General features: G+C 43.2%; 1 protein-coding gene across 3 annotated transcripts in view; it reads left to right on the top strand.

Annotated features, from left to right (window-relative positions):
* Positions 1–19,971, top strand: part of THAP4 (THAP domain containing 4) — a 49,312-nt gene extending 29,341 nt beyond the window's left edge. The window contains exons 1-5 of one of the 3 annotated variants that reach the window (XM_063442424.1): positions 1,632–1,717; positions 17,017–17,176; positions 17,567–17,676; positions 18,612–18,715; positions 19,734–19,971. In XM_063442424.1, coding sequence (XP_063298494.1) covers positions 1,696–1,717; positions 17,017–17,176; positions 17,567–17,676; positions 18,612–18,715; positions 19,734–19,853 — 516 coding nt within the window. In that variant the 5' untranslated portion in view covers positions 1,632–1,695 and the 3' untranslated portion in view covers positions 19,854–19,971. Of the gene's footprint in view, positions 1–1,631; positions 1,718–16,806; positions 16,890–17,016; positions 17,177–17,566; positions 17,677–18,611; positions 18,716–19,733 lie in introns of those variants that run through there. The other 2 variants (XM_063442423.1, XM_063442422.1) reach the window with 2 other exon arrangements.
* Positions 19,972–24,104: the final 4,133 nt, after the last annotated feature.

The raw sequence follows: 24,104 nt of genomic DNA, 5'->3' as shown, positions 1-24,104 counted from the left end.
CAATGCAGATCAATAAGGTGCTCCTGACAATTGCTGCCCCTAGAATTCAGTGCAATAAGCTAACCAAGCCAGTAAGTAACATTACCTGCTTGAAAAGCAAGGGGGTGTAACCAGTATAATTTATAAAAGTGTCAATTTAATTACCAATCAAATATTGACAACCATTAACTAACATCATGAGCAACTTGTGCAAACAGCATGGTGAAAGCATATAACAAATCATAGCTCTAGCATTTATCTAGGGGGGTGTAATAGGTGGGATTTTTTTTAGTATAGAAGGGTGTAGAGTTAGGGTCTTCTTAGAAAAGGGAGGAGCAAAGAGGGTCATGTGCCAAACTACGCATGTGATGTCCTTGCAATGTTTAGGGCTGTTAGTCTTATGATTCAGCTGAACTGAAATTTACCCTTTCAGTATCCCATTAAGGCAGACAAAGTTATGACGTTGCCTGACTTACAGTGTTGTGAGTTACAGTCCACAGCATGTACTCTTAAGGCCTCTCAACAGAAAGTGTTTCAACAAAGATAAACTCAACTCTGAGCTGAGCAGCATTATTTTTAACCGCATTTTTTTAAAAAATGAATAATTGTGATTGCTATCATATAACTGTTTAGCAGGGACAGTTAGAATTTTTAACAGCAATTTAAATATATACAGGAATGTCCAACATTTAGCCTCCAGCTGTTTTGGATCGACATTTCCGAGAATTGTATATTATATTGATATATATGATAGCTACATAGATACTCCAACTCAAATGAGCAGGTTCCTTTTTTTGATAATGCTTCCATTTAGATGTTCTCTCTAAAACACAGGTTTTCTTAATGGAAAAAGCCATAAGAGACAGCTGCTTTTTCCTATATGTTATTTATATTAAAGGGACTCTCCAGTGCCAGGAAAACAATCCGTTTTCCTGGCACTGCAGGTCCCCTCTCCCAACCACCACCCATCCCCGGTTGCTTAAGGGGTGAAAACCCCTTCAGTGACTTACCTGAGACCCCCGCCGCTGTGCCTCGGCGGTGGTTTCGGGTCGCCGCCACTTCCCCCCTCTTCATCACGTCAGCCGACGTCGGAGACTGATCCCGCCCACCGCCCATGCGCATTAGAGCTCTCCATAGGAAAGCATTGAAAATGCTTTTCAATGCTTTCCTATGGGGAATTGAGCGACACTGGAGGTCCTCACACAGCGTGAGGACGTCCAGCGACGCTCTAGCACAGAAAACCTGTAATATGAAGCAGGAACTAGACAGCCACTAGAGGAGGAGTTAACCCTGCAAGGTAATTATTGCAGTTTCTGAAAAATGCAATAATTACAGTTGCAGGGTTAAGGGTAGTGGGAGTTGGCACCCAGACCACTCCAATGGGCAGAAGTGGTTTGGGTGCCTGGAGTGTCCCTTTAATTTGTTACTACCACTTTTAAATATGTTTAGCTGCACAGACATATTTTCAGCTGTGAGCTGTGTGTCCTAGCTATTATAATATATAGAACTGCTGCAAAATTGTTGTTTAGTCTGTTTACAATTAGCCCTCAACAATCTGTCACATTCTGTGTAAATAAGTGGTTTTATCAGGTGAACAGCATGTAATGCTCTCTAGGAACCTGTCACTGTATTCCAGAGAGTAACATGAAACTATATCTCCCACAATGCATTGTATGTGTGACCTTCCTTCCTGCCTTCTGCAAGCAGTGAAGGAAAATGTCCAGTGCAGTAGATTCAGGTACACTCTGTCTCTGCAAACTATTGCAATTATAGAGGAGTAGATGCTGTAATGTGATTTCTTTTATGTGTGCACATTTGTGCAGTTATTTCTGCCTGTTAAACATGGACTAGCCTGTGGCTACAAGGAAGTAAAAATCAAGGAATCCTGAGGTTTATGGTTATGTGTTCATGTTAAAGGGACAGTCTAAGCACCATAAAAACTTCATGTTAATTAAGTAATTTTGGGGGTGTAGATGCTGCTCCTGTAGCCTTGCTGCTGTTAACTGCTGAGACACTGTTTTCACTTTGCAGGCTGTCAGACAGACATCCGCTAGGTGCTTCTTATGATTTGCTTATTAAATCTATTTGACATTTAATGTGTGTGCATCCAGTGCTTCTTGTTTAGAAACATTGGTTTCAAGGTTTATACACAATCATTGGATTAGAGAATTGCAGCATTTAACACACTTGTGCCGTGTTTCCCAAATCCTTCTCTTGTTAGCATGACTGGAGGAGGAACAAGCTGTATTGAGGAATAAGTTATCGCACTGCAAAATGTTTATTTTAATGGGTTTGTTAATTTACTTTGAATTAAAAATGGGGGGAGGGGGTTGGAGGTTAGAAATATAAAACAAGGAATGCTTTATACATATATATATACATATATATATATATACAAAATACCCAAGCCAGGCACTCCTCCGTGTTTATAATTTAGGTATTCTGAGCCTAGGTGCAATCCCGCGTTTTATATATCCAAAGGTAGTAAAGGGAGCACACTAGGTCTTGTAAATAGTGCAAAAAAGTATTTATTGCATTCAAAAGGAATACAACGCTGTGGTACAGCAAATCAACGTTTCGACCCTGCAGGGTCGAAACGTTGATTTGCTGTACCACAGCGTTGTATTCCTTTTGAATGCAATAAATACTTTTTTGCACTATTTACAAGACCTAGTGTGCTCCCTTTACTACCTTTGGATATATATATATATATATATATAGTGTGGCTAGTTCCATTTAATTAGAAAATTTACACTAACTGGAGAATACTTTTTTTTTTTTTTTTTATATATACTATAAATATGGGTCACTTCTCAGCCTCTGTTTAAAATAAAGTGTAGGAGCCATATAGTGTGACATGTAGAAACATTGATCCTCTGCTCTGAAGTGCTGTTAAAGATTGAGGGGCTACTGAGCCACAAGGTCTGGTTTCCCAAGCATGTAACGTTTTACATACACAGACATGGAAGTTGAGAGCAACACAGCCATTTTCGAGGATGTGTGTGACAAAACCCCTATTTTGCCTTCCCAGTCTTCCTCAGTTCGGGAATCCGGTCTAAACTTTGTTTTTTTTTTTTTTTTTAATTCTTTATTTATTCCAGTGCAAAACATCACAAGCAATACATGCACAGTAATACAGAAATTCCAAACATAAAGCAAGTATATTGATACCGTTACATGAAATACCAACAAGAGGAGTGAACTAGCATGAATTTCCAGGTCACCCTGTCTCGTATCCCCATAAGCATGCCCAACTCCCGTTCACCACAGAAATCAAAAACCCCACAGGAGCTTGGATGTTCCGCCTGGCTTTTTTGTTATTATATAAAACAGTAATCGGTTAACCGATGAATAAGGTCGGCCGCACCTCCATCGCAAATTTGAGGAAAGAAGCATCTCGATAGAGTTTAGCACCCCAGCGTACTACCTTTCCTGTAGCATTAGTGTCACTCAAAAATAGTTCCGCTACGTGCGGCTCAGCCGTAAGAAGATTAAGAGACAGGAGAAAAGAGAAAGATGAAAGGTAGAGCCCGAGAGGTCGGGGCCTTAGAGAATGGGATAGAGAGAGAAGGAGGAGGGGGGGGGGGAGGGGGGGGTATCCGAGGAGTGAAGCCCCTCACGAAGCCTCGTGAGGGGTATGATGCCCGCTCACCACTATCTCATACAGGATTAATTAGTTCTTCTCCCTGTAGGTCGTATCTAGTCCGCCTAAAAAAAACGCCTAACACAGAGGTCCCCTAGTAACATCTAGACGCCCCAATCAGTCCCTACCGTCTTAATCGCTGACAGTGCAATCTATCCAGGGGCCCCAAAGTTTGTCAAATTTCTTCGTTGTCCCCCTCACCCGAGCTGTCAACTTGTCCATCAGAAAGGTGTCTTTTATTTTTTGTATCACCGTCGCTATCGTAGGGGTCTCCCCCTGTAGCCATACCTGCGCCAGAGCTCTCCTAGCCGACAGATTTATCTTTTGGACAAGGGCCTGTTCCATTTTCGTCCAACCATCTATGGATCTAGACAGTAGGAACACCCACGGGTCTAGCCTCACTTCCCTGCCTAAAATTTCCCTCAGTAAAGCAGCTACTCGTTTCCAATAGGCTTGCGCCTCCAGGCACTCCCACCACATGTGGATATACGTGCCCTTGTGACCGCAACCTCTCCAACAGAGGTCCGTCGGGTTTTTGCCCATCCGGTGCAGCGTTACTGGGGTTGTGTACCACCTGAATAACGTCTTATAGGATTGTTCCTGCAGCGAGACGCACACCGACGATTTTGCCGCGGCCTCCCATATCTCTTGCCATTCTATTCCTTCCAATACCTCGTTAAGATCTGCCTCCCACCTATGTATGTATGTGATGTCACCCCATTCTAGCGTACTTGTGCTCAAGTGGGAATACAAGCACGAGATCAGGCCCGTAGGGAACTGTTCCCTCTTACACATTTTTTCAAAGAATGTTAATTGCATCGTTGCAGCCGCCTTGATCCTGAAACCCCGGGCAAAATCTCTGAGCTGCAAGTACCGGAAGTAATCAAAGGGACGCAGAGGAGCTCTGCTCTGTAGTGCATCGAATGTGATGAAGGTGCCGTTTTCAAAGAGGTCGCACAACCGCTGTAATCCTGAGTTTTCTATACCCTTGAAATCTCGAGGGCACATGCCCGGTATAAACTTTTTATTTCGCAAAAATGGGGTCATGGGTGATGGTACAGAAGCCAGTCTGTATTTAAGTACTGCAGCGTCCCAGACCCTAAGGGAAGTGTGAATCGCTGCGCAATCCACTCGATCTGCTGGTCTATGTTCCTTAGGAATCCACATAAGAAATTGTGGTCTATCTGGGCCCATCATGGTGGATTCCAGATCCACCCACCTCCGCTCCCCTGGGGGGGAGTGCCACAGTGCAATCTGAGTCAATTGAGCCGCCACATAATAAAAATATAAGTTCGGGAGACCAAGGCCTCCCCTGTCTTTTGCCCTATACAGGACGTTGCGGGAAACCCTTTGCCTTTTATTCTGCCAGATAAACCTTCCTATGGCCTGTTGAAGCGGTCCCAAGGCGGATTTACTCAAGTGGACTGGCAGAGCCTGGAACAAAAAAAGTATCCTAGGCAGCACATTCATTTTTACTGAATGCAATCTTCCGATCCACGAGATCGGCTTGTCTACCCATGTCTCCATGTCAGCTATCAACTGTCTAATCAGTGGGATATAATTTTGCCTATGGAGTTGAGAGGGGTCCGCTGTCAACCAAATGCCCAGGTATTTAATCTGGTCCTTCTCTATCCGTAGGTGATAGGTCCTCCCTATAGACGCTGCGTCTTCGTCCGTCATACCTAAGGGGATCGCGCTCGATTTATGCAGGTTGACCTTATATCCCGACACCTCCCCGTATGCTTCCAGCATCCTAGTCAGTGCCTCCATGGAGGCCTCCGGTTCTGTTAACGTCAACAAGACGTCATCTGCGAAACCCGAAACAACGTATTGTGTGTCTCCCACCAAGATACCCTTAACATCAGGAGCTTCTCGTATGGCCTGCATGAGGGGCTCCAGCGAGAGCACGAATAGCAGCGGTGAAAGAGGGCAACCCTGCCTCGTACCATTGCTCAGGTGGAACGGTTCGACTCGCGCTCCCGAAATTTGAATCTGTGCCCTAACGTTGGAGTACATAGCTTGAATAGTTGTAATAAACGGGGCCGGCACGCCATAGTGTCGCAACACCTCAAATAAGTAAGGCCATTTCACTCTATCGAATGCCTTTTCGGCATCTAGGGACAACAGTAGTGTCGGGGTGCCCTTCGTGACCTGCCTCCCTATGAGATCTATATTGCGTCTCGTGTTCTCGAAAAGTTGTCTCCCAGGTATAAAGCCCACCTGATCCGGGTGAATCATACCCGTAAGGAGTGGGCCTAATCTGCCCGCAAGCACCTTTGCCAAGATCTTTGAGTCGTGGTTGATCAAGGAAATAGGGCGAAAGTTCTCCGGGACCGAGTCGTCCCTTCCAGGTTTGGGCAATAGAACGATATTCGCCAAGGACATATCTCTATCAGGCGTCCCCCCATCCATCAACTCATTAAACCAGGGTTCCAAGTGAGGGAGGAGTTCTTCCCGGAAGGTTTTATAGTAGCTCCCCGAAAAGCCATCAGGTCCAGGTGCTTTGTTGCTTTTCAAGGCGGATATTGCCGCGTCTATCTCCTCTCCCGTGATACGGCTTCCCAGTACATTCGAAACCGCTGCTTCTAGTTTAGGGAGTCGTAATCCAGATAGGAAATTCTGAATCCCTTCTAGTTCCCGGCCCGTGTCCGTGGCGCCTTCCGAAGAGTGGTTATAAAGTTTAGCGTAAAAATCTGAGAACACCGTGGCTATGTCTGTGGGGTTTGTCTGGTAGATACCCGCTTCATTCTTGATCCTCGTAATGTGTGTGCTCCTTTGCCGTGGTCGAAGGGATCTAGCTAGCAAGGTATCCATCTTGTTCGCCTTCTCATAGAAGGTGCGCTTGGCCCATATCATAGCCCTTGCGGTATCATCCAGGAGCGTTTCTCTAATCGAGATCCTTATGTTCTGCAATGATGTCAAATTGGCAGGCGTAGGGTCCGATTTGTGTCTGTTTTCCGCCGTTCTCAATGCTTCCAGTAATGTGGCCAATCGTTGAAATTTACGTCGCTTCCTCAACGTCGCTTCTCTGATCAGTACACCCCTAATGACCGTCTTATGGGCTGCCCACACCGTAGCCTTCGTAACTCCTGACTCCGCTTCCCTTTCAAAGTAGTCCCTGAGTTCCGAACGAATAATCTCTACAATAGCTGGATCTTGGAGTAGAGACGTATTCAACCGCCACGACCAAGGGGACGCCGCGCTTAGCCTGTCTAGGGTTAGGGAGATATCTGCGTGATCCGACCAGGTTATGGACCCCACCCTGGACTCTGATACCCTGGGAACAGTTAGTGAGTTTACAAGAAACAGGTCTATCCTTGAATACGTGTCGTGAGGTGGCGAGTAGAACGTATAGTCAGTATCGTCTGGATGTTGAGCCCTCCATATATCCAGCAAATCAGTGTGTTGTATAAAAGTGTGTAACAATTTATCTTGCCCTCCCCGTTTGTGCGATCTCGGAGCTCCCCTACAGGGCCCCCTGTCCATTGCTGGGGATGGAGCCGCGTTAAAATCCCCCCCTACGATGACCATACCATGTGGCAGCGAGTTGACCACGCGGGTCATCTCTGTCCAGAATTCCCTGGACTGCTCGTTAGGGGCGTAGAGATTGAGAACATGGATAGTGTGAGAGTGTAAGGACCCTGATACTAAAACATAGCGTCCGCTCGGATCCGTACTGACCTTGCTAACCCTGAGCGGGCATCTATGATGTATAAGAATAGCTACCCCGTTCCTCTTATTGAGTGCTCTGGCCTCAAACGAGGTTCGAAATGTATGATCTTTAAGGGCAAACTTAGCTGATTTCGGCAGGTGCGTCTCCTGCAGGAAGGCTATATCCGGGTTCATGCGCTTCAGTTCCCGAAACATGAGACGTCGCTTTTTAGGGGCATTTAGACCCTTAACATTAAGGGACATTAGTTTCACAGGCATAACTCATCTTGTGGAATATCGCTATTGTGGAGCCTACCGACACTACCATCTGTGGCCAAGATACTGAGGGCGTTCCTCGATTCCCCCCCCAGAGGAGAGATATGATGGGAAAGGGCAGAGTGGAGAGGGAATAGAAAAAGTAGAGAGAAGAAGAAGGAAGAACAACATAACATATTGTACAAAAGTCGCCTGGTCTTACCTAAAGCCAGGCTTATCCGGGGTATATGTCCCGTCATCCCCATAACTAAGAAAAGGTTCTGGGATGCTCGGGACATGGACCAGCCAATAATGGCACTACTTGAGTGCCAACTGAAGTTAAATATAGGAAAAAAACACTGCAGACCCTGCATAACCCTTAACGGCAGGGAGGGCAAACAAAACCGAGTAAATGAGCCAGAGTATCTAATATCTTATGCTCCAATATGCATAACCAGAGGAGACATAGTTGAGAAGGTATTAATCGTAATTGAACAAATGTATTTCTTTTTGTTGTTTTATTTTGTATTTTTTTTTTTTTCCCCTTTTTTTTTTTCTTTCTTTTTTTTTTTTTTTTTTTTTTTTATTAACTATTATTCTTGTTTTTTTTTTTTCTAATATAAGATATATAGTTTTTTTTTTTTTTTTTTTGCTAAGTAGAAGTCGTACACACCAATAAAGCAAGCCTAATATAAGGCAATGAATAAACGAATAACCCGGTGCTGAGAGAGTGCTGCAAAAGAAATAAACGAATGAGTACATAGGTATAGTGCAAGAATAAACTCGGGCGGATGGCCGCCGGTGCGGAGGGGCGTCCCCCAAGGTGAGACTACGTTCCCAAGCCGGGGATAGGAGGGGCCAGGAGCAGGGAGGGGAAGGTCACTCTACCCCATACTACCTAGGGGGATCCCGGCGCCATCTCGTGGCTCCGGCCCAGACACCACCCTCCCCCACCCATACGGGGACGAGAGAGCGAGCCCACGCTTCCATGCCCCCTGTAGGGCCTAACCATCTAAGCCAACCATAGCAATTTCACCTCAAAAAACTAGGGCCCTATTGCCTACCCGGCTCCCCACGGTTCCGTCCCCCACCCGTGCAAACATAATACAACGCAATACAATTGCGCAAAAAAGTACATAGCGACATACATAACAGTAGCCAGACATCATCCCCCCACCTCCCTCCTTGCGGCCGTGGGTTATATAAAAACAGTAGCCCGGGAGAGAGAAAAAAAAAAAGAAAAAGGGAGAGGGGGGGGACAATATCGTCTAAAGGCATGATAGTTCCGTAGTCTACTTTGAGATGCTGGCTAGGAAGCAAATGACCCCCAGTCCCGATCCTCTCCGATCCCCGCACCCCAACATGAGAAAACAGAAATATAAAAATAAACGGTGAATCTGACCACCCCGGCGTGCAGCCCATAAAGAAAAAACATAGGGGGCACGCATAATCAATGAAGGGGCGTCATGTCTCAGCAACCCTAACCCACCCAATAAGGGGAATAGGTGCTCCACGAACCCACCCGGGCCCGAGGGCCTTCTCAGGGACCCTCACGGGAGCTCCCCAACCATGCCCCCACTGGGTGAGCCCCAATGGAAATTAGGCTCCAAAAACCCGCCATACCATCCGCATCTTAAGAGCCCCCCCTCCGGAGTGGAGAGACAAAAAACCCGATCTCCTCTCCGCCAACCACCGCCGGATCCGGGTCGGCCTACCACACCGGGACTCACTCACCCGCCGTGTCCCACTCACCGGGGAGGGGACGCAGCTCCTCTACGGCAGGAGGAAGCTCCGACAGCTCGATCTGGTCTCGGATATCCAGGCTCCTCAGAAACGCCGCCGGGTCTCCGTCCGCGTACAAGGTTTTGGTGCGACCATCCCGGAACGCCAACAAACGGAATGGAAAGCCCCAAGCGTATTTCACTCCATGCCTCTGTAGGAGCCCCGTCACAGGGCGCCACAGCCTTCTTTTTTGGAGTGTGGCCGGTGTCAGGTCTTGAAACAGGGTGAGTTCTACCCCGCCATACCTGATTGGGCCCTCTCTACTCCTCTTCAGCAGGGCTTCTTTCGTCTGGTAGAAGAGAAACTTAATAATCACGTCCCTCGGGCGGTTGTCAGTCGCTCTTCTTGCCCTGAGAGCTCTGTGCGCTCTCTCGATATGCCACTGATTATCCGGCATGTCCGGCAGCAAAGGCTTCAGGATCTTAGTGACCACTTCCAGCAGCGGGCCCTCACCTTCCTGTTCGGGTAGACCCCGAAGCCTGATGTTGTTCCGCCTGGACCTGTTCCCCAGGTCGTCCAGGGCAGATTCCGCCGCGGTCAATCTGGAAGACAGCTGGTTAATCTGAGCCGTAGCGGCATTGTGGGCCACGACCGTGGACTCCACACGCTGCTCCAGCACCGCCGTCCTCGCTCCCAAGGCCTGAATTTCGGCCTTGACCTCGTGTGTGTTTCTGGTGATTTCCGCAGCTAAGTAACCGCGAACCTCCGCCAGTTTTGCTAGGATTTGCGCAGTATTAGCTTCCGACACTTCCGAGGCCGCCGCCGCTCCCGGGCTAGAGGGTGATCTCGGAGCCATCGGGCTTTCCCGTCCGCCATCTTGGGCTTGCGATCGCATGGCGCGGGAGGCCGCAAACAGATCAGTCACCGTGGCTCCGTGTTCCGATGGCTTTTTGGACTGTTTCTTCGGTGCCCGCCTGTCCATAATGGCTCCCCCGGTTATTTTCTCGTCCAGGTCAGTGTTTTTAGCGCTATTGTAAGCTTATGGCATCGTGGTCCTAACGGAGCTTCAGGAGGACACGTCCATCTTGCTCCGGCTTCAGACCACGCCCCTCTAAACTTTGTTTTATGCCTTCCTCACATTCAGTATTATAAAGTACCGAACACCGACCACCCCCTGGCTCATTAAGTTTAAAAAAAAAACAAAAACGCAAGAATTAAGTGCTCTCTCTGTGTGGCCGCCGTTAGTATAACCGAACGCCACGTGGTGGAGTAAATGGCGGCCTTCTTGTCGCATGAAAGCAGACAGCGGGACCTGGTCGTCGAGTGTCTGGAACTCCAAGAGGGACACTCAAGGGCGCGAACACCAGTGAAACTACGCGAGCGCCTGCTTCCTTGTCCGGCAAGCTAGGAGAGCGCTGTTCGGTAGGTTTGTTCGTATGGACCTCACGAACAAATGCTACCATTGAGCCAGGGGAACCGTTCTCCTTTTCGTATATTTTGGAACTCCCGAACATGACCGACCGCTACCTCAAACTATGGAACTATTTTGGGCGGGCGCCTCACGAGCGGTCGGTTAAAACTTGTTCGTGGGATCTGAACGCTTTTCGGATATGTTGGGAGTTCAGATCCAGGCTATTGGGGGATGTATGAACTATGGGAGTTCCTCTATGTGAAATATGTAATTTTGTGTGTTTTTTTTATAATTAGTCATTTTATGCTTAGCCATGGTGACATGGCATTTTGGGGACATTTTGTGGGTGTGTTTATGGGAGTGTCATGGGCGTGTTTACTGTGTCCCTGTATTGTATAAAAGCAGGCCATTGAGCCTGGATTAAACAGATCATGTTACCCCTTCATTAAGTCTAGGCTAATGTTTGGGGGACTGAGAGCTATAATCACTATGGCACTTGGGAGATTCTTCGCGGATATACTTAGCAGGAGTATTGGGATCCATTACTTATTTTGTCTCCAAGTCCCTTGGCCTAGACTTTGCATTTAGGCATGAGATACCTTTTTGTTCACATTTATCCCAGTGCTTGTGCCAGCAATATCTTTATTCATTCCATGGTGCAAGAGGAGGAGAGGACTATGAACCAATCAGTGTTTTGTTTTTTGTTTTTTTTTATGCACAAGATTGGCATGGGACATCAGGTTGAGTCGAAAGCAGCAACCATGAACATCTTGCATGTCTTGAGTTTCAAAAAAATGTTTGGTTACAAGGAAGTAAAAGCAACTGGTGGTCTGTGAGATGTTTCAGTGGGACACATTGCCTAAAATACGGCTGTCTCAGCTTGTTCCTATACCTAACCAGCTGCATATCTTGACAGTTCATGGTTTGTATTAGATAATGTGGCCTTGCTTATCAAGGATGGCTGAACAGAATCCTTACAGTAAAGGAACACTGTAGTCACCCAGTCCACTACATCTCAATTATATGATCTGGGTGCGGTGTCCCTGTCCCCTTAGCCTTGCAATGTAAATCATGGCAGTTTATGAGAAATTGCAATTTTTGCATTGCAAGGTCAAGTCCATCTATAGTGGCTGCCAGTATGACAGCCACTAGAGGTCTGATAGCGTAAAACTCATAAAAGGAGAAACCCTATAGGAAAGCATTGATTCACTGCTTTCCTATGGGAAAGTTTGAATGTGCGCACAGGGCTCACCATGCATGCTCATTAGGTCCCCAATGCTGCTCAGTGACTCAGCTGGAGGTGGAGAGATGAACAGGAGTAAGGGAGCCTCGGTGCTGTAAAAAGATAAATCTTTTAATTTAAATTTTATTTTTTGCACTGAGGGTGGGGGAGTCTGACTACAACTAGCACTACAGCGTTAGATATACAGAATTGGGGATACGTGACCCGACCTCGAGCTGCATGGCAGTGTGGTAAAGGAGATCTGCTGCAATATGTCCAATGTGCTGTGCTTCAGAGACTGTGTTCTCAGACCTTCTAGTGAAATCGCTCTTGGCAAAACAGTCACAACAGAAAGACTACAGACCTGATACACCAGATATCTATTATCTGCTTGTATGAAAAAAAATGGCAGCAAATACGCTCCACACTAGCAAAGCCACAAAAGAGGCATGCGAGATGTGGGTCTACTTTCTACTCATTTCGAAATAACAGAATAGACAAACTCATAATACCGAGTTGCGCATGGAACACATATCGAATTATTGATCAAGAACAAACCACAGCAGGTAGAAATAACAGCATCCATTTCTTCACTTGGACAGTAGATTGAAATAAAGGAAAATATACACATTGGGTTCTTCAGAGCCACCCACATGAACTTGAAGACCATCCCTTTCCTCTTCTTTCAGTACTACCCTGTAATAAATTTGCTTCTTCTGTGTCTTTTTCCAGTTGATTAAAATATATATTTTTTTTATATATAATATATATATATATATCTTATTGGGGAAAAAGGCTCGTCATTCAGTTTTTTTTTTGTTTGTTTGTTTTACAGGTACTTAGTCATTGTTCCCCCCTCACTATTTTTAGGGTGTGGGGGGTAGGTAGGATTTATAAAAAAAAATTTGGGAGGGGGGGGTGACTAGGGGGGGGGGGGTGACTAGGGGATTGGGGACCCCTAGACACCTGGGGGATTAACATTTTTATTTAGAGACCCCACCCGCTGCTCAGGGGTGGGGGCCGGGGGGACGACAATAGGTCCCCCCTCCCTCCCCCCCCCCCATTATTTTACTTTAGGGTCCCCACCCGCCGCTCAGGGGTGGGGGCCAGGGGGGAGGACAATAGGTCCCCCCCCTTATTCTTTAGGGCCCCCGCCCCCGGGGGGAAGGACAATATGTGTGTGTCCCCTTATTTTACTTTAGGGCCCCCACCCGCCGCTTAGGGGTGGGGTCTGGGGTGGCAATAGATCCCCCCCTTCAGTTTAAAAGCCCCCACTTGCGAGCCTCGGGAGGGGGGACACAGTTTTTTTTTGTTGTTTTTTTTTAACAGTGAGCATCCACAAGCTGCTCATTGTTTAATAGACCTACTCGCAGTATAGTGAGAAGGGTCAGACTTTACTAATACTAAGTAATTTTTACTTGGTATTAGTAGATTTGGCTGAAAGACCTAAATTGGGAATTAGGGAGTTATCTACTTAGCGGCTGCAAGAGAACATTCGAAGTTCCGAATTTCAGAATGCCGAACCGAATATTTTCCCCATGCACATCCCTAGTTGATATACGTCTATATTAACCAAAAATACTAATCCGCAATCTGACTTACGGTTTCTTCAGGTCTATTCTTAGTTACGGATACATAATAAAACAACAATGGATGTTGAACAGCAGATGGTAATTGCTGGACTCCTGAAGGGATCGTTAGACTACATAGTTAGACAGTCGGACAAGAAGAACAACCTCAGCAGCAAGCAACAGCAAGACCAAGTGGTCCTTTGTCCCCTATTCTATATAGCGATGACCATTATGACATCAGACCTTTTAAATATAACCCTAGCCATATAAGGACAAGACCACCAATTACAACATTCCAGAGTTCACATGGTACAGCATAGCAAAGTACCATCTGCTCTTTTTAATCCATTAGACTTCCATGCCAACTATGAATATAAATGAATATAAATATATGTATTCTACATACCCACATTTACACCGCTGTTTATTTAATGTCACAGATGGGATTTTGTCTAAATTGGAAAAAGAAAGAGACTGAACAGGGATTACAAAAAGATCCTCCCAGTATTCAGTCCCTATACCCCAAAGGAAAATAGTTCATAATTAAATGGCAGTAAATTGCCAATATAGAACCTACACGAAATATATGAAAAATAATACATTTTATTGACCCCTCTTAGGGAAAACAATAATAAATGAATACTAGTTATGAAGTGTACATACAGTGAAAGAGTAAAAAGTATATAGGAAACATCTGTTGTGTGCTATATGTGCAACACACTCTTTCAACTAAGCTCCAAAATTGGCTGCTGAGATAAACCGTGTAAAATGTAATTTATAAATTGCAACAATGTCTCAGTAGCCAATATAGTTGTTGGTGTGTAGAAAGAGGAAAAGAGTCACTGTATTAGTCACCTCAAGAATTTGAGGTGAATATATAGAAATCCCCTTAGACCCAATCACTAAGTTAGCAGATTGCGATCAAGATAAAATGTGGAACTGGGGGTATAAACCAGATGAAAATGGTCATAAGCTCTGACTAAAGCAAAAATCGTCAGAATAATAGTCAGTTGGAATAGTACTATAATATCTGGAACAGCCCCTCATTAAATATATAGTAGTGATAAAAGGATATATAGGGTAAAATCTAAAGCACCCAAATAGTAATTAATAGGGTGTAAGTAAAGGAAGCCCCTCATCCTATAAACAGAAAATGCCAGGTGGAAATTTAGAATGACGAAAAGACTCCTACAAACCTCGCCAGTGAGGCTTGATAACTTAGAATGCTCAGAGTATAGTAGTGTGATCACTGCTCTAGTGTATAGACCCAATTCTGAGAATCAACATTAAATTGTAATTGCTAAAGTAGCGAGAAAAGAAGCCTCAAAAGGAGCAGACTGGAACCCTAAGTCCTAATACGTGACCGGAACCTTCCTAATTTGAAATGCAGCAAACAGATGCCTAAACTAGTTTATGACCAAGTGGTCTCGGTTAAAAGCTCAACGCGCGTTTCGGCGCTACCGGAATGGGAGATCGCGCCACAATTTTAAACCCCATATTCTCCGCCCATAGAATCCCTGACGTCATCGGCACTCCCGAGTAGCGTCAGTTAGTGGGCGGGGAATGGGTAGTTGAGTGGCAGAAGCATCCATTCTGCTAGGGAATAACGCTAGTTAACCCTGTATTTGCCTTTTACCTAGCTGGATGCTAGAAAAATCCTAAGATAGGACGTGTTATGAAGTATTAACAGTATATTTCAGAATTATTGAGCTGATAATTTAAGGATATTTGTATGGTTGATTATGTTATAATTGAAAATAAAAATTAAATTAAAATTAAAAAATGCAGAAAAAGAGTGTAATTGAGTGAGAAGAGCAAGAATACAGTGGAAGTATTTACATTTATACACAGCAACATATACAGGAAGAAATGAATTGTCCAATTGTATATAAAAATCCAAGTAGCAAGTAGTCAATGATTATAATGCTTCTTACATGTCTGTAAGGGTATGAATGTTCACAAGAGTATAAGATCATTGGTTAGTCATTTGAATACTGGTAATCATGATGGATGACATTTATATTTGCTATATGACACAAAATATAATCATATGAATAATTTAACACCAAGTCATATTTCCAGTATATGATTGAATGAATATTCTCGTGTATCCACTATTTTAAGGAGACCCATTGTAGTTCTAGAGTTGATACTAAATGGCCATAGTGTTTAAATAAATGGTGCAAAGGAAAATCCTTCATTTAGTCCTTTTGGTTGTAGCGTCTTAAGTCTATGAATCCAACAACTATATTGGCTACTGAGACATTGTTGCAATTTATAAATTACATTTTACACGGTTTATCTCCGCAGCCAATTTTGGAGCTTAGTTGAAAGAGTGTGTTGCACATATAGCACACAACAGATGTTTCCTATATACTTTTTACTCTTTCTCTGTATGTACACTTCATCACTAGTATTCATTTATTATTGTTTTCCCTAAGAGGGGTCAATAAAATTTATTACTTTTCATATATTTCGTGTAGGTTCTATATTGGCGATTTACTGCCATTTAATTATGAACTATTTTCCTTTGGGGTACAGGGACTGAATACTGGGAGGATCTTTTTGTAATCCCTGCAACCCTGCAACCTTTTTTTGTCTAAATTGGTTAGTGTGTCTAAATACCATCAAATGTATATTTACTGTACAGAACCACAGCACTATGGGAAATTGGTGATTATAATTGATGGTAATGGCTGCCTGTGATGCAATAACTTCAATAAAGTGTATTCCTCAATTGTATTCCTAATGCCATAATGTTCCTTTAAAGGACCACTCTAGGCACCCAGACCACTTCAGCTTAATGAAGTGGTCTGTGTGCCAGGTCCAGCTAGGGTTAACCCATTTTTTTATAAACATAGCAGTTTCAGAGAAACTGCTATGTTTATTAATGGGTTAAGCCTTCCCCCAAATCCTCTAGTGGCTGTCTCATTGACAGCCGCTAGAGGCGCTTGCGTGATTCTCACTGTGAAAATCACAGTGAGAGCACGCAAGCGTCCATAGGAAAGCATTGTAAATGCTTTCCTATGCGACCGGCTGAATGCGCGCGCAGCTCTTGCCGCGCGTGCGCATTCAGCCGACGGGGCGGAACGGAGGAGGATCGGAGGTAGAGATCTCCCCGCCCAGCGCTGGAAAAAGGTAAGTTTTACCCCTTTTCCCCTTTCCAGAGCCGGGCGGGAGGGGAACCCTGAGGGTGGGGGCACCCTTAGGGCACTATAGTGCCAGGAAAACTAGTATGTTTTCCTGGCACTAGAGTGGTCCTTTAAATGGTTTATAGTGAGACCATGTAAAATTGTGTTTGAGTTTTTAATTGCAATTTACATGAAACCATTGAATATCATTTTTAGCTATGAATAATACTCACCACAAGGAGGTGGTAGAGAACCATGAATCTCACAGTTCTAGAACTCAGTATGCAGTCCACCAGCTACAATGGTAAATGGCAAACACTCCTATCCCCTAAATCATTCCTGCTTGGAGACGATGATTGTAAAGATTGTATAGTTTCTATTTTTATGTTTAATGCGATGCTGAACTTTGCATATTTGTATTGTTTTTGTAGACGCGCCTCCTTTAAATCCAGCTATTTCCCCTCTGGCCTGGATGCTGGGAACCTGGGTGTCTGAACCAGCTGGGAAAGGCGAGTTTCCAACCATTACCCCATTCAACTACAAGGAGGAAGCGGTCATCTCTCATGCAGGACAACCAATGCTGAATTTCACGTGAGTGAAAAGTGGACTCAATCTTTAGCTTCAACATTAATAGATGATCTCTGCATTAAATGTATATCAGAAACTAGATTGCAAAGCTGTTTCTTATTTGTGGAAAGTAGACTGCAGAAAACAACATTTTAATATTAGTGCCAAGAACAAGATTACAACCACATGTTCATGGAGAACGGCCTGGGATTCTGGTGGTTTAAAGCAATGTTTAGCCCTCATATGACACCACAATAAATTGACTTGCTTGATGCATGCTGAGACTTTCCTGATATTTATTTAACCACTCATTTTATTTTCGTGCAAAACTCTGCATTTTTATCTTCTGTTTTACCCATAATGCACAGTGTAATAGGTGCAGTGTAATAAGTGCATTTAATGTCATGTTTGCAGGTTTTGTTCGTCTAACCCTGATACCGGGAAAGCATTACATAGAGAATGTGGGTTCATCCGAATCAACCCTGGCACCAATCAAGTGGCATTTATTTGTGCTCAGAATATAGGTAACCAAAGTTGTTCTTTTTATAGTCAGAGCCAGTCTTGAAGCAGCTAAATATTATGTTCCTGAGTACACCGGTATCAGGGATTGTTTTAGGCTGTAATATAGGATATTCTGTGTTCGGGATCAAAGAACAGGGATTTTTTACATCAGACATCTGTTTATCTATCTGTATCTATAGAGCAAAAATAACCTTGAGTAAAGTGACCGATAATACATGTTAACAGAGGACACTCTTGCAGTTTTTTTTTTTTGTTTTTTGTTTTTTTAATTCTTTATTTAGTTTGTGCGTTGACATAGAAATAAGTAACAATGCATCAGTTGACATTTTGGTGCGGTGATCAGTTATACATCTTACATTGTGGCATCAATTTTGTTCATATATAAAGTACAGTATGCGAGGTGGATTCAACATACGTCGTGTTTTGCACAGTTTTAGGTTTATGTTGTGTTCGTCGGGGGGGTAGTCTAGGTTATTAGGTGCAGGGGTTGCAGGTACTTGCCATGTTCTGGGGATTTGAGGGGGTTAGGAGGTGGTTTATTCTGGTGGGGTGTAATTGGGTGGGGGTGTTGGGGGGGTGTGTTGCCAGTTGTGATAAGGTCTTATGACTTCCTTAGTCTTGGATGCTTACGTTACTAGTGGCGCTTACGTGGTCCTTTTGCCGTAGTGTGGTGTGGGCTAGGGTAGGGGCGAGAGGAGAGAGAGGATGATAGAGAATTTTTTTTTTTTTTTTTTTAAATAAAAAACCAGTAGAACACCCCTTTGGGTGTAGGGCACTCTTGCAGTTTTTGGTACACGTAGGGGTTAAAATAACATTACAGAAAACAATCTACCACTCTTCAGATAACAGTCTGTAGGTTCACCTTTGCTGTTATAAAAATATTATAACTATGAGGAGCCACAGTGCCATTGTTAGAACAGCTTTTGTTTGTCCTCAGGTGTTGTGGAGATTGAGGAAGGGCAAGTGGAGGGAGAGCAGCTAACTCTGACGTCACACTCGCTCAGCAGGATGAGTTTTGCCAAGGAACCTCATGTCCAGCAGGTAAGAAAAGGGGAAACAATATCATATTCAGTAAACCCAAAACAGGTGCTTCTCATTCACCTTGTTATGCGTCATGCAGTGCTCTACAGGTCTCAGCTAGTAATATTTATTAGCAATAATAACAATTGAGCAGAATATGCAGGTCCCACTGACGTTCTGCCACAGAGAAGGTCCTTTACATTATCATCGACATTAAATCTAATCTGACAATTTACTGCTCGGCCTTCTGATGTATCCAATACTCTCTGCAGACAAGGTATATGTCCATGCTGTATTACCTTATGTTTTGTGTCATCTGCAAACACTCACACTTGACTTTTTTTTATTGATTTATTTTTCCTTTTTAATAATTTTTCTTTTAATTAAACATTTCAATACGCAATACATACAAATTAAGGCAAGCAGCAAAGTAAAACAAATTCTTGCATATTATAATAATGATACTTTTATGGCAGCCATAACTATGGGCTCACTATGGGTTTGACAAAGTCAAACCTTATTTTAATGCCTGACCTTAAGAAGTGCCAATTATTTCAGTAGAGTGATATTGTAAGCCTGCATACTGCGCTTAAATACATATTTTCGCTTTTTGGACACCTTCTATATCAAAGTGACCCTTAGAGTATTTGATTGGAAGTAGTATGTCAGCTATTTGATCATTTAGTGTTGAATTATTGGTCTATATTAATCCCACGCACTAACTCAATAGAGGTTGGGAGGTTTTAGCAGTGATTTATAAATGACCTTTGTTACAGTAAAACAAGGTGCATTATTTGTCAACTCATTTTACCCCCCTTACCCACCTAATTTTACCCAAATTAAAGTAGACATTGGTTAACGTAGTTATTTGATAGCTCCTTAATGTCTTGCTTAGAGTCTTTGTCGTCCCATCAGATCACAAGGACATCAACACTAATTGAAGTCTGTGATCATGGTTTATGAATGCATATATTAATGTGGTTCGTGAAACTATTTTATTCATTTTTTTTTTTTACGTCTTATGTGTCCAAATCTACAGATTTGCCGCAAGTTCTGTCTGACTGCTGAAGGGAAGCTGGAGCAGACTGTTTCCATGACAACAAGTACACAAACTTTAGCTCCTCACCTACACGTTACATACAGAAAGCTTGTCTCATGAATGGTCTGGTCCAAGATTCTAAAACCATTCCTGTACTAGTCACATAGCCTTAAATTCACTGGAGGCTGAGCTCTTGTGTGTCTGTGTGTAATAATAAAATTACTTATTTTTCCAGGAATTTGCATACCAAGAGTATGATTTACTAATCCAGTTGTTAAGCTCCTTATTCATAGGATGTACTTAGAACATTGTAGAAGTCGTGCCTGTAAAGCTTTCAGTACACATCTATGCATGGAGTTATATGCTGTGCTTGTTAATCTTTTCCCTGTCCTTGCCTTTCTTACAGTAGCCTACCTATAGGACTAGAGCAATGTTGCATCATTCCTTACATGAGGCCACCTTCCTGTTCTCTACACTTTGTTGATTAAGCCCATTAAGAATGATATACAGTTTCCTATGGCAAACAGCGGTGTGTAAATAATGATTATAAAGCTGTGGTCACCAATTTTTGTGAACTATAAGGCTGGCAGACAATCATCGGAATTGGAGACCCAGAAATCCCAGCAGTGACTGTAGTTCAACACTGCTGTAGTGACCTCTCCTCAACAAGTCCTCATTGGGACAAGTGTGAACCTATTTAAAAGAAAACTTAACTTCTATATAAAATGTAACATGTAATATTTCAGATCTCAATGTGGGCCTTCATTTTGTGTGGCTAAAATGCAATTTACTCAAATTTAGCATTCTCTCTAATTTTATAAGGAATGACAATAATTATGACGAAATAAAATCTTTGCCCTACTGAATAAAACCAAATTATTCTACTGCTTCCCCACTCAACAAAAATAAACTTACCCGTGGCTTATTTAATCAAAAGTTAGGGAGCTCCAGAAATAATAATTTTGATAGGTTCTGGATTCAGTATGTTTCACAACTGACTGAGAGCCATAAGAAATCTTTCCACTGTTCTAGAGATCTTCAAAACATTTCCATAACAAATCAAAAGCTGCTTAATGTTTTTCCAAACCCACACTCTGGACCACCAGGGATGAAGATGTCTTCAGATGACCTTCTGCACATGCCAAAAGTTTATTAAATGCAATAATATTTCTTCTCATCAAGAAATAATAATACAGGAATAATATTGAGGTAATTAAACAGTAGTTATGTAATAGTCATATAACAGTACATGACTTTCTATGGTATCTGATATTAAACATCTTATACGATAACAAGAGCAGTGTATGTAGCAAATGTATTACAGGAAAGAAATTTGTGTAGTCAGATTTATCACGGTAATAAATGTGTGTTGCACTGATGAAATTACATAGCAAATTGGGTTAAAGTTTGTAATTCTCTGTAAGTAAGCCAATATATCAGCATTGCTATATAAATATTATCTCCAAAGAGACATAACCTATTCCCCCTGTACCCTTATTTTTTCACTATTGTCCTCCCACTCCTTGATGAAGGACCGTGTCCAGTGAAATGGAACAAGAATGTGATCAAACACCTCATCATTGAGTTTTGTTAATGTGACATTGAGCTTGAAAGGTTCTGAAGTAGCTATGAGACAAGAATGACATTTGAGATGCTTCAAAACCATAGTAAGAGCTTTATATTGGGTGCCAGTACACTGTTGTGTTACAGTCCACAGATGTTCTGTTTCCAAATCAGAGTGATATTACTAGCATTGAGTGTTAATGATTGTGGAGGGATCTGGTCAGTTTTGTTCCAGGCTAACTCCTGTTGAAAAAAAAAATGCTCCAAATATTCTGCAGAAATAGTCATATATCAGTAGATGAGCATAATAAAAGGACATACAATTCAAGTTGGACAATCAGCCAGCAACAGTAAGAATAAATTATAACGTAAGAAAATAAAATATATGATTATAAACATGCTTATCATAACGTTGGAAACATGCTGGTACCACTGGAATCTGCAAGTTTACGGAGAACTGTAGCTAAACTTGAGGACTTCCCTACATACTAATCCCCTCTAAAAGAGAAACCCTTATAACAACCCCATCACAGTGTGAGAGTGATTTAAAAAAAAAAAACTGCAGTTTTGACGCACCTTTCAGGCCTTAGTCGGCAACTAACAATAGTGGCAACTATACCCCATTTCTTCCGGGCTTAAGCGGCCATAGCCTGCCCAAGATGATGTCATATTGCTTAATGCCACCTCCCCCCTGAAATTAAGTGGAAATTCAAAGGCCACATTATAAAGGGCCAGTGTTTTGTCAGCTCCTTGGTCTAATTTAACATAAATTTAAATCTAGACATAAATAACTGTATATAGAATCGCTCTTTACATGAGCGAGAGGGTAGACAAATCTACTAGTAGCTGCACGTGTGCGGTTCAAATTGTCGGTATTAGAAAAACAATTTAAGAAGCGTCCCCATTATATAAAGCTTGTATAAATTACACACGCCATTAATCATTCTCAAGGGAGGGGACGTATCTACAGTAGTTCATAAAAAACATAGTGAACAATATACAAACAGAATGGTAAGAAATGGAACCTTAACCCCTTAAGGACACATGACATGTGTGACATGTCATGATTCCCTTTTATTCCAGAAGTTTGGTCCTTAAGGGGTTAAACTTCTGCAATGAAGGTTGTATGATGTACAGTATAAATATGTCTACATTCTGTCCACAAATGGAGCACTCCAGGAATAATAACCTAAAATTGATATATACAAGCCACAATACACATAACATATAAAGCCTGTAACTGTAAGATCTGACACCGAGGTAATGAGTAGGATTATTGAAAGAAAATTAAGTACACAATGTATTTAATAGACCAATAGATATAAAAAGATGGTAAAATGGAAAGGGCTACCAAAGTGTTTCTCTCCCATAGACAATAATGTAGATGTTAATTTCAATCCCTGCACATGTAACCCTCTCGGGTGGAGGGTTTTTAATCTATGTATCCATTGACATTTGAGTTGTCTTAACATCTTGTCTTAATCACCTTCTCTTGGGTTTCTCTTGACAAATTCAATGCCACAAAATCCCAATCCACTGGTATCTCCTGAGCGGTAAGCTTTGAGGTATCTGGAGATCAGTCTCTCAATCAGGTTCTTGACATGTGCACAGTCGTTATTCGGCATGTGCTAAACCCGTAATAAAATGACACCTGGACACAAATTTCTGTTGGAGTATAAAGTCCACAGCTTTATTAAATTAAATATATAAATTAAACAATTTAACAATTTAGGGTCATTGTCCCAAGTATTAAATTACGTCCGACCTTCTTGCCCAATACCCCCGACAATGACCCTACCAAATAACAATAATAAACATTCCAAATAACATAACATTTTAACACATGGCCTACCAACGAGGCCCCTTAACCATATGTTTAACTGTAGGGGTGTACCCAGACACCCCTACACCCCCAGGTTCGTAGCCACCAACGAGCTTGAACCTACCAACCATTTTCCACTCCGGCATACACCAGCCTAGACCTTGGCCTGCCCACTTCCAATTCTCCCTAAATCCTCTTTTAGCCCACGCCCTATTCCGCCACAGCACATGACTTGATCCCCTTAAGGACATGTGCGACCCCCACCACACATAAACAGGGCCTGGGCAATACCGTCTTGGAAACCCAAATTAAGCAAGTCCGAACCCACATCGGATAGATGTACCCCGTCCTTCCTGAAATAACCAGGCAGCATGCCCTCCAACTCCCTGTGACGCACAACCACGCCACCCATCCTTCTCACAAATACCGCCATGGTCTTGTTGACCTTCCCTCTACTTCGTGCTACCGCTGCAGGATCCCTAGCATGTCTCCACACAAAACGAGGCACCATCTCCGACCAGACCACTACAACGTCAGGAACCAGCTCCCGCAACTTGTCTAAGTCCCTTTTCATCCTCCTCAACAATTCCCGCTGGGGGAACAAACCCAGATCGTTCCCCCCACCGTGAATCAATATGACGTCTGGGGGAGATCCCCACCGCAACTTATTAAACAATACCGTACTGATGCTCTGCCAGCTGAAACCCCTGAACCCCATCCATATTAAAACAGTCGTCTCCTTTGGGAAGCCCAGTTGTGCACCATTGCATCTCATCACGGCCCTCTTCTGCGCCCAATACACGTACGAATGTCCAATCAGCCATACCAATCGACCTAAAATAGACAGAACAATGAACAGCAGAGCAACATAACAAGAAAAACGCCATCAACCCTCCCCATTATACCAACCTGTCGGGTCTAATGTACGAGCGGAATCGAATGGATTCCCACCTCCCTATCCGCTTGATCCGCTCGTCGCCCAACCC

The sequence above is a fragment of the Pelobates fuscus genome, chromosome 2 (genome assembly GCF_036172605.1).
Source record: "Pelobates fuscus isolate aPelFus1 chromosome 2, aPelFus1.pri, whole genome shotgun sequence".
NCBI classification, from domain to species: domain Eukaryota; kingdom Metazoa; phylum Chordata; class Amphibia; order Anura; family Pelobatidae; genus Pelobates; species Pelobates fuscus.
This window is presented reverse-complemented; position numbering and strand designations above follow the sequence as displayed.